Source organism: Punica granatum, chromosome 4, assembly GCF_007655135.1.
Source record: "Punica granatum isolate Tunisia-2019 chromosome 4, ASM765513v2, whole genome shotgun sequence".
Taxonomy (NCBI): domain Eukaryota; kingdom Viridiplantae; phylum Streptophyta; class Magnoliopsida; order Myrtales; family Lythraceae; genus Punica; species Punica granatum.
In genome coordinates, this window is record NC_045130.1 from 10,825,284 (window position 1) to 10,841,536 (window position 16,253).

At 33.9% G+C, this 16,253-nt stretch overlaps 1 protein-coding gene across 1 annotated transcript; it reads left to right on the forward strand.

The window, feature by feature from the left end:
- Positions 1 to 13,716: 13,716 nt before the first annotated feature.
- LOC116203329 (phospholipase A(1) DAD1, chloroplastic-like) lies at positions 13,717 to 15,486 on the forward strand. Its single transcript, XM_031535021.1, has one exon. It carries the CDS (start codon positions 13,910 to 13,912, stop codon positions 15,251 to 15,253), a length of 1,344 nt encoding a protein of 447 aa, XP_031390881.1. The 5' UTR covers positions 13,717 to 13,909; the 3' UTR covers positions 15,254 to 15,486.
- Positions 15,487 to 16,253: the final 767 nt, after the last annotated feature.

Here is a 16,253-nt window from a genome sequence, read left to right on the forward strand (position 1 = left end):
TTCATGTGCATGGCAATAGCCTCTCTTGTGTTGGGCTCTATCCCACGAGTGTATATTATTATTAGATGATTGGCTAACAGAGGAGAGAGGGGGACCCCCACTTCATGGGTGTCCTTAAGAAGCTCCCGTTTGGGGCTATGGGGACAAGGGAGTTCCAAGCATTGATGGGGTTGACGGGATTAATTTGGAAGTCCTACGAGACTTAAAATTTGAAAGCTCAAAATTAAAACGTGGGGCGAAGCCAGATTTGGAGGGGGCAGTTTCGCAATGACATCGCTTGAGTTCTCATTGGCAAATGAGAAATGGAAATAATCTGCGAACTTGGCATGTGTTAAATTCGTTAAATCGTTCATTATCCCTTTCTACAAACTTTTCTTTCCGCGCGTGTCGAATTCTATTCCGCATGTTGTTTTAGCTTCATCACTGGCTCTTTTCCCCCCCTCTATATTTTACATGTGATATTATTGCCGCTATCTCCAACCGTACATGGTGGTGCCCTGAGTTGTCCAATCAAGAAAGATACAATACGACGGTCAGGAATTATATTCCGTTGCCACGATCTCGGAAAAGTGAAATACGGCTGGATATTCCAAACCCCCCCCCACAAAAAAAACGCTGGTTTTTTTATTTGTCATGAAAAAACTAGTATATATAAAATGGATTGAAACTGCAGTTTATTTGTGAGTGGATTTGTATTTTATTTATGTAGATGGGAAAATCAATTTCCTCCGAAATTTGTCAGCATTCGAACCTACGAATCTCTCTGCTATAATAAATGCCCCTGATTTTGTTGAAAATTGCAGGGGTGCCACTCCTCTCTACTTTCGGAATATGCAAATCGGAGGATGCAGCGCTGCTCTACGTAGATGCGTGTCAAATTGTTTCTATATCTACTTTCAGAATTTATTTGACCACCACCTAGTCTATATAAATCTATATCTAGGTATTTAAAACAAACTCCTAGGTATTTAAAACAAATTCTTGGACTTGAGTGATAAGGGGCCACCATTCTTGTGATAAGAATTCACCACCTAAGCTTTATAACTAATTTCGCAGCTTATGGTTGATCAACCATTCAAATTCCTATATATTTAATTAACAATATCATATTTTTTATTATAAAAGAAAATCTAATTTTCTTCGGTCTAAAGTGAAGCACCATGATAATGTACAGCCTACTTTATTCCTTTAGAGTATATACTCTATATACTCTAATAATTTTTTTTAAAAAAATTTCAAATAAAGAAGGGCTAATCACCTAGAAAAACACGACATTTACACTTTTTTTTTCTAAATATAGCGCGACCTTTAGGAAATAGCACATAAATGCACGACTTTTGCATTTTTTTCCTAAATATAGCACGACATTTGGAGAGTAGAACAGAACTGCACAACCTTTGCACTTTTTCCTAAATAGAACACGACCTTAAAAAAATAGTACAGGAATACACGATCTTCAAATTTAGGTGCGAATTTAGCACGTTAAAAAAGAAGATCGTGCCTAAAGGTTGTGCCTTTCTGTGCTTTTTTTAAAAATCGTTCTATATTTAGGAAAAAAAATATAAAGGTCATGTATTTCTGTGCTATTTTTCAAAGGTCGTGCTATATTTAGAAAAAAAATGCAAATGTCGTGCTTTTCTAGATAATTAACCCAATAAAGAAGTAATCATTTAATTGGAGAAACCTAATTTGGATCCTTCATAGGCCCCTCTGTTGTTGGGGCCAATCGTGGAATATCCAGTCTCGCGATCCTATTGCAGTTTTATAGACATACAATATACGTCGGATTATTCCATCTGGTTATTCTCCGACAACTGCTGAACAAGAACAACAAATTTTCAAGGAAATAATGGGAATTTGGAAGAAATCAAATCAGACATTTTTCAGAATAGATCAGTCCGTAGACTCTGGCTTATCAATTATAGGAGTATGTTTCATGTTTTCTTTTAATGTTAATCATCTATAAAAACAAGACCTCTGTACCTTTTCTTAAATATAATACAATCTTTAGAAAAAGCACAAAAAGACACAACTGTTGCATTTTATCCTAAATACAGCACAACCTTTGAAGAGTAGTACAGAAAATCACGATATTTGTACTTTTTCCTAAATATAGCACGACCTTTAAAAGTTAGCACGAAAATGCACGACTTTCAAGTTTAGCTGCCATTCTAGCACATTAGAAAAGAAGATTGTGCCTGATAGTTGTGCTTTTCTGTGCTATTCTCCAAAAATCGTGCTATATTTAAGAAAAATGCAATGGTTATGCTTTTCTGTTCTATTTTCTATAGGTCGTGCTATATTTAAGAAAAAGTGCAAATGTCATGTTTTTCTAGATGATTAACCATTTCTTTTATATATCTAAATAATTGAAAAGCATATTGCTAAAAAGATCGAGAATTTGGTTGTACTCTAGGCCACTTTCGAGGATATATGAGATGTGGAAGAACTTATCAGAATGCATATATTTGAATTCCTGCCGACTAACTTGTTTATATAACATCAACATTATTAGTTCAGGTGGTTAAACACAGTGGTACCTCTTTCCGTTAAGTATACAGAGTCAGGTTTGAGTTTCTTGAATAGAAAAATTTCACAATGGAGAGAGCTTCACTCCTTAATAGGCGATTGACTCGAACCTGAATTAATCGGAAACCATTAAACTTTCATATATCGGGTGGTGCACATTGACCTTCAAGAAGAACTTTGATTGCTGATTGCTCGTCCTAATAAAGCTCCTTTGATTTGCTTCCTTTTCTGCAGGCAATCCATTGACCTTCAAGAAGAACTTTGATTGCTTTATTTTTCAAATATTTATGGTCGGTAGTCAAGGGGACGGTCGAAGAATAAAGATCCATTTTCAACCATAAGATCAGATGATAATACATTATTAGGGCCCACTTGTATGGTGAACAATACCCTTGTTCCTCTTCTTATATTTATGTCTCATGGAGGAAAATATTAGTGCGTATTCCACTGTATATAAAATGTATTAGTGATAGTTTATTAGAATTATAGAATGAGCCCACCTAAAGGTCTTTTATTCCCACCTGAATTTATACATTATCCCCTGCAATCTATAAAATCAAATTTGCTAAAAATCTTAGCAAATATGTTAACTTTCCAGGATGCTCAAAGGTCACAACAGAGCATAAAATGTGTATTCCCCAAGCTAGATATAGTATACAAGTAGATATAATGTGTATACGCTTGGCAGTAGTCTGCGATGTCGTCATACATTTGAGGCTGCCATTGCACCCCGTAGTCATTGGTGAGGCAATTTATGAAGGTGAAAAGAAGAAAAAAAAAGAGAGCAAAAAGCTTAGTTTAACAATCCATAAGCATCCGTTATTGCATATACTTAGATGTGCATGTTCCTAAGAAATGATTTATGTAATATATATATATTTCAAAGAAATGCGAGTATTCCACCTAAGGACCTACCTTTTTAACAATCCTAGTATTGTTTTCCCTCGTCCCTTCTAAAATGCATATCTAGAAAGAAAAAGAAAAGAAAAGAGCAGAAATTAATAGATTCAATCGGTTAAAATCTTGTAATTGGGTGTTTCATACTCTTTTATTTTCTTTTTGCTATTTTTTATTTGGCTGCTTACGTAATAAAAAAAATGCCTTTTTCGGAAAGATTTTGAAGCTCTATAATGTTAGTGATGTTTCCAGCTTTAGCATATCTACAGAATAGTATATATGACGAATATTAGAAGATGCTCTAAAATATTTCAATTTCCAATCTTTAATTATCTGAATCACGCTAGGCGGGTTGGGAGCCATAAACAATTAAACTAGCATATCAGATATCTCCATCCACCAAAAATATAGATAATTATATATATATATATATCATCTCTCAATGACTTTTATAATGTGTCAAAATAACAAAAAATGTAAAATTTTAAGGGTAAGCTGGATATGTTGGGTTTTACAGTAAGCAGGTCTTCTGTACTCATTGAAATTTCGTAATCTCGGACCCCAACTTATGATTACCCTTTTTTTTTCTAATATTTGGAATCGGAAAACCAACTTTATTAGGTACTAATAATCAACTTGCGACTACTTAACATTGCACTGGGTTACACGTACACCATTATCTATCTGTCGTAGGAACCTTTTCCAAATGCACAATGAAGATGGCGCCAAATAAATATGATGATCCTGATGTACATATTTTAATTTGTTCAGATGGAGGAACGAAAATACAGCACTTACTTACAAAAAAGGGAAAAAAAAAAAAGGAATAAAGCCAACACTCTTGCTCATGGTTTGAGTCAAGGCCTCCCCCGTTGCGCACCAGCTGCTCTGTGGGGGGTTTCCCCCAAGTTTTTTTTCTTCTTCTTCTAATTCTAATATAAAGTAATAAGAAGGAAAAAAAAAGATAGTGCAAAAAGGTTATAAGCCTCGAAGCACAAATAAAATAAAATAATAGAAATTTATCCATGCATAAGATGACCTAATCCGCTTAATTACCGCGCTCCAACTGTAATGACATTTTCCAATATGCATGAATTGATTAATTTAGAAGAGGAACTAAAATTAAGATAAGAAGAATAAAAAGTAACGACTGGAGATGGAATTTGAAAAAGAAACAAAAATAATGTGAGAGAGCATTTTTTATAAGTTAACATGATAGAACATAAGATCATGAGGTTAGGAGGAGAGAATAAAATAAGAAAATGTTGACATGGAGGAAGAAAGAGAGCGGGGAGAGTAAACTAAGTGCACAATGTTGTCCTTTAATTTCTCTCTTTTATTATAAATTGTATCATTTTTAATATAAAGTATATTGTATTTAATTAAAAATAAGGATATTTTCGAGTACTCAACTAATAATGTGTTAGTTACAAAATTGAACTTTTGCTTAAATAATTCTATAAAATATAAAATAAGATGAACCTAAATATATCTGATTATAATCTATATATAATATAATAAAGTGGAGCCATGGTAGGCCTAGTCAAATGTAGGAATCGAGCGCCTAACGGAGCAACAATAGAAGCAACGAAAAGCAGAAAAAAATTTAAATTTTTTACGACGCGAAACCTAAGAACAAGATCATACTGAAAAAAAAGAGATAGAAAAGCGTACTTGGGCGCGATCTTATCGCGCAAAACCGATATCAGCTCGTCAAACCAAGCGCTCCACGCGTCACGCCTCTACCGGTATCGATGCCAACCTCATCGACGGAACTCCGGCCTTGGCGGTGCTAACGGCCTATACTTGAAGGAGGCGCTCGAACAAGATAAAATTATTAGACTAATGGACCCGAATAGGGCCCTTCAACAAGTTATAATCATATTACAACTTGCCATGATCGAATCAGGTAATTTTTGAACCCGAACATCGATGCCCTTTACCAAGGCCCTTGACCCCCCATTTATAGGCTTAGGGGAGGACCCATGGAGGTTATGGAATCAATGTGGGGTAGATAAAATTGGTTATCCTCACGCCATGTGTCCGCCACATGTCAACTTCTTATTGGTCCACTTGTCATCATATGATTGGACCAAGTGTTGTTGCCCGATTTGTCCAAGTGTTAACTTATGATTTGGCCACTTGTCAGTTGTATTATTGTCGTCCTAGTTAACGATAATACTTCGACTAGGGACGTTTAGGACTAATATTAATCATTGATAGGATCTTACAATCAAGTCATACTTGATGCCTATCGAATCTACTATCCAAGGAAGTTATCATGTAAAACGAAAGTGCAACAACACGATAACAAAGATGCCTCATGATATATAAATGTCATAATACATAATTGATGACAGATTGCCTCTAGGGCACACATCAATCCCAACATCAAATGCCTTAGAAAGCTTAGTTGTCGAATAAAATTTTCTCAGATTTTTTAGTTTCTTTTTAATTTTTACATTAATTTTTTAATGAAAAGCATTTTGTACGAAGTTTCAAAAGTATTTTGGGATAAGATCCTATTTTCTTCGATTTTATTTTTTTTGAGTTTTTTAATAATTTTTTTATATAAACTATTTGTAAATTTTTATAAAGTATTTTGTTATGAGATTTGAATAAAACAGAGCATTTTTCTAATTTGATAAAATTTTATTGATTACATAATATTTAATCTAATAGATCACAATTTTTTTGAATTTTTTAAATAAAAATGAATATTTTTATAAGATATCAATATAACAGAATATTTTTGAAACTTTTTTAGATGATTTTATTATCTGTATAATATTTGATAATCTTGAATATTTTAGGTTTAAAATAAAAATATAATAGCTAATCACATAAATATTACAGTATAATTAATATATATGACTGATGTTAAAAAACTATCGATAAATAAGTAAAAATATATAATTATATCATATACGTATAAATATATATTATTTTTAATTTTATGTTAATATTGATATGTTAGTTATTAATTTTATGTTAAACAAAGAATTTAAGATTATCAAATATCATGTAAATGATGAAATCTTATAAATTTTTTTATAAAATATTCTATTATATAGATATCTAATAAAATAATATTAATTTAATTTTTAAAAAATTCAAACATTTGATGAAAGCCTATATTAAAGATTGTCATGTGACTATATAATACCAAAATAAATATATTAATATATTAATATTATATAAATATATAGTAATTATAACTTATTTTAATACTATATTTATGTACTTTTATTTATTGAAAATTACTATCTATAATAATTATTATAAGGATATGATATAAAATAAAATTGACAAAAAAATCACATTTTACGCCGTGTAATACATAGATTTTAGAACTAGTTATAATAAAAGTGGGAAAAAGAAATCTTTTAGACCCAATGCTTTTGCAGACAAAGAAAAGCAGCCAAAATTTCACAAAAGAAAGGAGAAAAAAAGAAAAAGAAAAAGAAAAAGAAAAAGGAAGATAGAGAGCAGCCAAAAATCACATCAACCTTAAAGAAAAGAGACGGCCTTTGAATTTTAAGAAAGGACAGAGGAAGGACACGAAGGTCCATTGCGCAGATATATATGTGTTTTGGGAAATTCTAACGTTACATAGTATTAGGGTGACACCTAGGTACTTCCATTTTAATATTTACTACTTTTATTTTTTGTAATGAAATATAAAAAATACTAAACATCTTAATTAAAAAATAAACACTTAAATTGAAAATACCAAATGTATCATCGTGATTCATTGTCATGTTAGACAGACTCATGTATTTTTAGATTTAAATAAAAGAACGGAATATTCAAACAAAAAAAATTATAGGAGTTCTCCCTTATTATAATTAAAATAATCAAAATTATTTTATTTCGATTCGAGTCACGCTTTACGGAATCTCTTTCTTGTACACTCATATATAGATTTTTTTTTTGTGAAAATACGGGGCCAAAGCCCTAATATATTAAAATAAATTCAGCTAATACAACGACGAGGCGTTGTATATACATGTCTAATTCTTTTTGCAGATACATATAGATATAGATTCTAATACAATTACATTGGCATACATATATATATATATATATTGTACGGAAAGAAACATTTCTATATATATCGATCCCCAATTAATGGCTGTCAATGGTGCTATTCCTATTCCACTTTTGATGAGCGGAGCAGGGGAACCAAAACCCAAGACCTAAATCCACAGGCTTCTTATTCTTAAAGTGGAACTTGCACAGATAAGTCATGAACCAAATATCATACAGAAGATGAGTTTGGCATGCATACATGCATAAAAGGAGTAAGACCATCTTAAAAACATGCAAGAGCCAATTAATGTTAACTCCCCCAAAGGGGAAATCAATAATTTTGAAAACGTGCAAGCCCCGCACATGCTTAGGAATTGGCATGAGTTCTATATGTTATTAGTGATTCTTAAAAAAAAAAAAACCGTACGTTAATTAAAACGTTTTCTTTTGCTGGGGGTGAATGGAAAAGAAACGTCTCTCTTTTATTTGTTAAACGTGGATTGTTTGCTCCAGCAAGTTTCGTGGACAAATAAGAGGGGAATCATTACTTTAACCTCCCAAATAGGCCATTATTTTGGCCCCTTTTTACCCTAATTTATATGTTAGCAGGGATTTTTTTCCCTTTAAACTAGTACAATGAAATAGAAATGTTAAATATCGAATAAAGTAACACGAGTAATTTTACCTGAGTATCGAACCTGAAATCTTTTGATTATCAGGCGATGACGTGCGTTACTACGCTACACTCTCTTTTTTACTACTCTTAGCAGCTACTTTTTTATTACAATTATACTACGTCTGATGTGTATTGCCGCCTTATGTTGAATGACCCGTACGTGGGTTACATTCAACTATAAACTACAACTCCTACATACGTGGAACTCATAGGTGTACGTACCTCTCTATTGATCACAATGGCGTTGATTACCATTTACGTGTGCATAAACAAGTTGTGATAGGGCACATCACGATTTGCTTGTGATAGGTATGTCTACAGTGAATGGATAAAGAGGATACTGGTGTAGTACATTGATACATATTATCGCCTAAAATCAAGAGGTTTCGACTTTCATTCTTGTCTATACATGAATGCTATCCGTCACGAGGTTAGCATCCCTTTTGTTAGTTGTCTATTTGCTGAGACAACACAAAGCTTTCCGAAACAGAGGAAGAATCTACAAACAGTAACCTGACATCTTTGCTACAAGATCGATATTTGAAGACGATTCATTGGCTTCGTGAACCATAAAAATATGCATTATGAACATGGGAGAAATATGAGCAACAACAATACGTAGCATATAATCAAATAAGCGATTAAGGGAACTGTGAGGAAAGAGACTCATAACCCTAATGTTACCGGAATGAAAATGACATGGATATTTCATCCTCTCTCACCATCTGCTTTTTATAATTAACGAGTTGAAAAGAGCATTCCGGTTTGATAATCTTTTTTCTTTAACTTGGTTGAATGACCGTTCCTTACAAAACTTTAGCAATACTCTTTTTCATCATTCCAACTATTTTTTTACATTCAACTATTTGCTTTCTGTGTACTAAACATTATCTCAGTACTATAAGATAGGAGAAAAAAAAAAGGAAAAAAGAGAGAGAAATAAAGGGTACCAAAGCTCCATCTTTAATATTGAATATTAGACCTCTTTTATAATTGAAAAAAAAAAGTTCAATCTTTAATAAGAATCGAAAGCTGGGACTTTTTGGGTCCATGTTGAGGCCGGTGAATACCTTACTTAATTAATTAAGCCACTTAATTTCTGGAGTAGATATGATGTATTAGTTCGCACGTGTCGCCATAATTAGGGAGCGGTCGGAAAGCGGGGGTTGTCATCTTCCCCAGATTGCGGCCGAGTCAGAAGTCCATAGCTTGATTGGAATTGGAGCATTGGGATTGTAATAATCGTAACATAATGAGTGAGATGTTTGACCCCACAGCACGACTAAGCAATCTCTCCCTCTCTCTCTGTGTCTATTGTAATTGCACCCCCCTCGGAGCGGTTTTTTCCCGTTACGCATACTATGCTGTCCCCGTCAACCGTATGTACCTTCCGTCCGGAAAGATATATAATGGAAAATTTTTCTTTTCCTCCGAAGATATGGAAAATGGAAACCTTTTTGAAACCCAGAGAGTTTGATTTATAATTCATGAGACTAGTTGACAATGTATGATTAGATCGATCGTGCTCATATCCAAATTGGACTTAATAAGAACTAACTGTTATGTTATCCCGTGGGTCTCATGTGTGTGAAAAGATTGAATGCATCATAATAATCGATTGACTAATTAAATGGAAGATAAATAAAGGCGGGTACAATACGTATGTTAGATCTTAAAAAACACCAAGGGATATTAAACAATTTCTTTATTCGGATATAAGAGAGGTACATAGATCTAGTATAATGAAATAGCTAACTAGAAATTATAATATATACCTAAATAGGTACATATATCCTACTAAAAAAGGAGATATAAATAGTTCCACTAAGGGTAGTGAATCTGAAAGTTGGAATTTATTGGTTACCCGACGAGAGATGCGTTACTACGCTCTATACCCTATTTTTAACCATTTTAGCTTAGGGAAAAAGACATTTTTAATCTTATAAATTTAGCCTTTGATCAATTTTGATCTCTAAGTTTTAAAAGTGTCGAATTAGTCATATATATTTGCTTCATAAGGCAATTTTGGTTTATTTCGTGACTTATAGGATCAAAGATGTCTTTCTTTTTTAAAACTTGTAGAACAAAGTTTTAATTGAAAGTCAACTTATATGATCAAAAATATCTTTTTCAAAACTTATAGGATCGAAATTGTCTTACGGAGAAAATGTATAATATTGATTCAGTAATTTTAAATTTTATAAGATCAAAATTGATAGAATGCCAAATTTATAGGATCAAAAATATATTTTTCCTTTAAGCTTATTATATGAAAGCATTCACGGTAATTATTTATTACTTGAAGCATTTTTCTTTCCTTGATGTTATCGGAATGGAAAGAGGGAGAGTTGTAAATATGCGATTCTTCTAGGTACTTGCCTTATATGTCATTGTCGTGTATAAACACTCAGTTATATGCGACAAGATGCGTAAAGGGCCTTACTTGGTCGTAAAAACACGTACACGTGGCAGAATGCCTTGCACGCATTTAAGTTTTCATCAGAGATAAAAATGAAACTATCATCGCCAAGCCATAGATTGTACTTTACTAACTGGAGACCCGTGCTTCTGGTTAAAAGGGCAAAAAAAAAAAAAACGCACGGTTAAAAACTAATTAAACTACGTGGGAAGTGGATCGCCGAAGAAAATTATGTAGGAAGTGATATCGTGTCAGGGACCAAGCTAACGGCTGAACGTGAAGTAACCATAATCTCACAAAAAAAAAACAAAAAAATATGTAATCAGTTGTTGTGCCAGGATAATATTTATTAAATTTATGAAAAATATAGAAAAGATCCTCCACAAAATGAGAGATTATTTATATGAATTCAGTAGGCCACATTAATGGTGGACTGAGGCAATCGTGGTTGATACATACATAAAATTGTTCCCATCGTTCTGATTTAGTTGGTGCCAATTCTAGGTTAGTCTCTTCCAATAAGGTACACTTGTTACAATCAATGATATGTCACTTTTATATGCATGTACTAATTGTTTGCCCGTGCTATGCACGGATTTTTGACTAGAGTGGTTATTTTTAGGGAGTTTTTTAAAAATTTGACATCATAATTTTTTTTGGAGAATTAACATCATCTGTTCTTACATTGAAACAAATCAAAAATTAGTGTTTACAATAACAAACTAAGTATAATTCAAAGTGAATTATAATACCAAATATGAAAGAAAAAAATGATATTACTTTGAAAACATATTACATTTTCGTGAATATCGAACTTGAAAAAATTATAGCAGGCAATTTTCATGTATTTTGCAACAAAAAATGCAAGTAATCCATTATCATAATTCTTTTTACAAATTCATATTTTAAAAAAAATTATAAATAGATTTATCTTTTACTATTTCAAAAGTAATTAACATTTGAGCATGCTTGTTTGCATATCGGTAGATTTCCTTTCAGTTACTATTTGCTTAAAAAAATTTCTATAGATATTTAACTTTTAGAAACTGAATTTTTTTAAACCAACTCTGAGAAATTCTTTTTTTTTAAATCAAGCATGTGCTTGCATATTAAAATTATTAAGCATTTAATAATATATGACTAAGAATTTACTAGTTTATATGTATTTACTAATTTAATCCTAATGGGTATACATTTACAATTGTGCTACTATTTATTATATTGTATTCAACTTTATCTCATTTACTAATTTAATTATAATGGGATATACATTTATAATTGTGCCACTATTTATTATATTGTATTCAACTTTATATATAGATAGATATGAGATCACCTTTCTATCCCTATGATATCATTACATTTACTTTTATGACCTTATATATTATCGGGTAGTCAAGTTTATATATATATATATATATATATCTGACAATGAATAGCTCAATCCATGACTAACACAGCGAACTGGGTCTGTTTAATAATTTCTCACGAATATGGACAATAATAAGTATATATTTGGAATCTCCTTTAGTAATAATTGGATATATGTAGTGTTCTTACTTTAATATTTCAATGCATAATTTAATTTTTGATGCATATAATTTTCAATTTTTCAATTAAATTTTCGATGGGGTCAATTCATTGTTGAAACGGACATAGTAAACAATTTTTTTTTTCTCTCAATAAGTGATATTTTCTCGGTTAAGGAGGCCGAGATCCCTATAATATCACGGCTAATTGTTTTTCAGTTTCTAATTAGTTCGTTCATTATTTGCTGATCAGAAACAATCAATATGAAAATATAAAAATGAGAAAGTTACACAAGGTTGCCCAATATAAGTCAAATTATAGAATCCTTAACTTGACGTTGAATTAGCCTCCCAATTCCAATTAAATCATTTTTTATTATATTTTGTTTGTATCATATTCGACTCATCTTTGTTAATTCTACATATTATTTTTATCTAGTTATAAATAAAAAATTCTTAAAAAACAAAAAATTTCCTCAAAAATTGGAAAAAGATTTCTCCAAATATGAGATTTTTTTTTTCAAATTCAGTGTACTAGATATCTTATAAATAAAATAAAAAATTCATTTTATGAACATCTTTCTACTTATAGTAGTTTTTTGGGTAAATTTACGGTAGTTTTTTTTTCAGCGTAAATCATGGTATATGGAAGTCCAATTAGACTCGACTAATCCAGTCGAGTTGGGTCAGCCCACTAAGGGGTAAATATCTCCCATCGTGGATTTTATGCATTCATAAGAATTCGAACCCGAGATATTATTTAAGCGGAACAATAACCGAACAACTTAAATTAACCCACGTTGCTTACAATAGTTTTTCCTTTAGCCTAATCCTATACGATATCTCCTACCGTTCCTATACCTTTATTCATATTTCCGGATGATCGCCTCTCTACACCTAAGTTATTTCCATTTTCATAAGATAAAGAGTAAGTATATATTTGTTGTCATGATTCACCTCTCTGATCCCTTACTCAATATTTTTTGTTACGTTTATTCTCGGCAGTATAAATAATTTACTTGTCCCAGAAAAAAAAGGATATTCTTAATTTGATCATAATGAATGGGATTTCTTGTATTTTTTTAATTCCATTCTCTAATCCTTGACAGGTCTATAGACACCTCTATAAAAGAAAAAATATTTTAAAAAGAAAACAAATAAAGGGAGCATAGGATATTATGCACGCATTAATGAAGTAATGAACTACAAAAAGGTCCAGCCTTTTCGTATAGAAAGCTTAGCTATTGGTTCATATCTTGGTAAAATATCAATGGCCAAAAGGTACTTTTCCCACTTAATTATCAGGCTTTTAACCTTCTGAACCAATCATGGATGATTGAGAATAAATCATAACCTCTCTCTCTCTCCCCCTCCCCTCTGTCTCTTAAAAAAAGAAGAAGTTATCAGGTGATAATATCATAAGTCAATATAATTTTTTTAGTTTTTCTTATTTTTATTAGTATCACAAAATAATTATTATTGATAAAAATAATTTTTTTTACGTGTTTGATAATACAGTACCACGTAATATACTCATTCTCATGTGTCTCACGGAAAAGAAATCAAAGAAATCACTCACTCCACCAAACACCAGATCGATATCTCCACTAACTATAAAAAGGGGTATCCTCCATGACCTACCACTCGCAATGGCCATTGCCACTAAATATTCTTCTCCTCCATCTCCTCTGTCTCCTCTCTCTGCCCTGCTCTTTTCACTTGGCCTGGGAAACCCCGCAGACACATTAATTAAGTTGGTACACTCCATCTCTTGGCTGATATACATCACTTATATATATATATATATATATATATATCCCGTCGACAATGAGGCTCTCCTTGCGACCGGTTCACCCGTGCAAGTTCACTCTCTCGGAGAGCCCGGCCGTGCGCTCTTGCACAACCACAGTCCAGTCCGCGAGGTTGAAAAAGACCTCACCGGACATCCACACTAAGAAAACTCTAGAGCATTTACTTCACCCGCTCGAGCACCAAACCTCAAGCTACAATGATGCGAGGCCCGTGCCCGTCAGGCTTGGCAGAAGATGGATGGAGTACCAAGGCATACGCAACTGGGATGGGCTCCTCGACCCACTGGACGATAACTTGAGGTGCGAGATCCTACGATACGGGAATTTCGTCGAAGCAGCCTACAAGGCCTTTGACTTTGACCCATCGTCCCCGATGTATGCGAGCCGGAAGTTCTCCAAGGCATCATTGTTCGAACGGTGCGGTCTGCCTGACACTGGGTATCGGATAACTAAGAATTTGCGGGCGACCTCGGGGATTGAGTTGCCCGGTTGGGTTGAGAAGGCTCCGAGTTGGGTGGCCACCAAGTCCAGCTGGATTGGTTACGTTGCTGTTTGTGAGGATAAACGGGAGATCGCGAGGCTCGGGAGGAGGGACATTGTGATCGCTTATAGAGGAACAGCCACTTGTTTGGAGTGGCTTGAGAATCTACGTGCAACTCTCACTCACCTTCCATCAGTAAATGGAAATAACAAATTAGGAGCTGGTGGAGACGTAAGCTGCAGCCAGCCGATGGTGGAGAGTGGCTTCTTGAGTCTCTACACCTCTCGATCCCCCGCATTCCCGAGTCTACAAGAAATGGTCAGGGAAGAGATCATGCGGCTCCTCCACTCATACCGGGATGAGCCATTAAGCCTGACCATAACTGGACATAGCCTTGGGGCTGCACTCGCCACGCTTACGGCATATGACATACAAAAGAACTTCAGTCGTCAGGCCCCACTTGTCACAGTGATCTCATTTGGTGGGCCCCGGGTTGGTGACTGGGCCTTCCGGAGCCAGTTGGAGAGGCAAGGCACAAGGGTCCTACGAATAGTGAACTCCGACGATGTAATCACCAAGGTTCCTGGCTTCACCATGGACGACAGAGATGATGCCCCAAGTAATGTGGCAGACTTCCCGAGATGGATCCGCCGGTGCATAGCGGACACCCAATGGGTCTATGCCGAGGTGGGAAAGGAGCTCCGGCTCTGCAGCAGGAACTCTCCTTACCTGAAGGGGATCGATGTTGCCACGTGCCATGATCTGAAGACATACTTGCACCTGGTGAATGGCTTTGTGAGCTCAAAGTGTCCCTTCAGGGCCACGGCCAAGACGCTTCTAACTCGCCATTTTAGCACGGAAAGAGTTGGTTCACACTAGTAACCTAGAGTCGGGACGTATGTATATATATGGTACTTCCAATTTTTTTGTACGTAGAAGATCATATGCTAGCTAGTTTGTACAGAGTGAATTTTTTGGGGGCCAAATCTGGGGGTATATTCAGGAAAATGCCTCCTTTCTTACCAAAAAGAGTAATCCGCATTAGATTGCTCATTATGGAGAGCACAAAGCAGCAGTGGCTAATACAACACTTCTTGCCTGCTTTCCTTATATATGTGCATGCTGTCAATCCAAAGCATTAGAAGAGATATTTGTAGGTAATTATAGTGTGCGAAGATATTTTTCAAGTTGATCGCGCGAAGAAAAAAGAAGACAAAAGATAAACAGAAGGTGAGAAAAGAAAACACGAAGATTGGGTAAAACACGGGATATCTCAATCTTATGAGTTGAGACTACGCTCGAACATTCATTTGATCTTAACAGTTAACCACAAGATACTTCCTACAAATTCTTCCCACTCTATTTGCGGAATAAAATACAGTCATCTTAAAGACAGATGAAGAATGGGTTATACAGGACAATAAGATGGGCAAAACTTGAGCAAATTTACGAGCCAGAGAGAACTTTAAAATAAGACTGTTTTAGTAATCTTGTGTCTTACAAATGACGTTAAAAAACACCGATGAAACTGCTTCAAATTAGTAAATAAACTTTTTAATGTGGGTATCATATGTGGTTTGTAATAACTCCATATAATTGAACAAATCTTATTAATCAATCTTGATTACCTATCAAGTCGATATGAGAAAGAATCACGGTTAAGATATTGATTTTTTTTATCATAAAGATGATTTTTCTGCAACTCCAAAATAATTTCTCCTAGAGCAACCTTGCGTTCCTTGAGTCCCCAGCCAGTGAGGCTTTCCAAAAATAAAATTGAACCCACTCCTAGACACAAAAAATGGAAAAAAAAAAAGAAAAAAGAAAAAGAAAAAGAAAAAAAGAAGAAGATTAAATTGGGATACTAGAAGTAGCATAT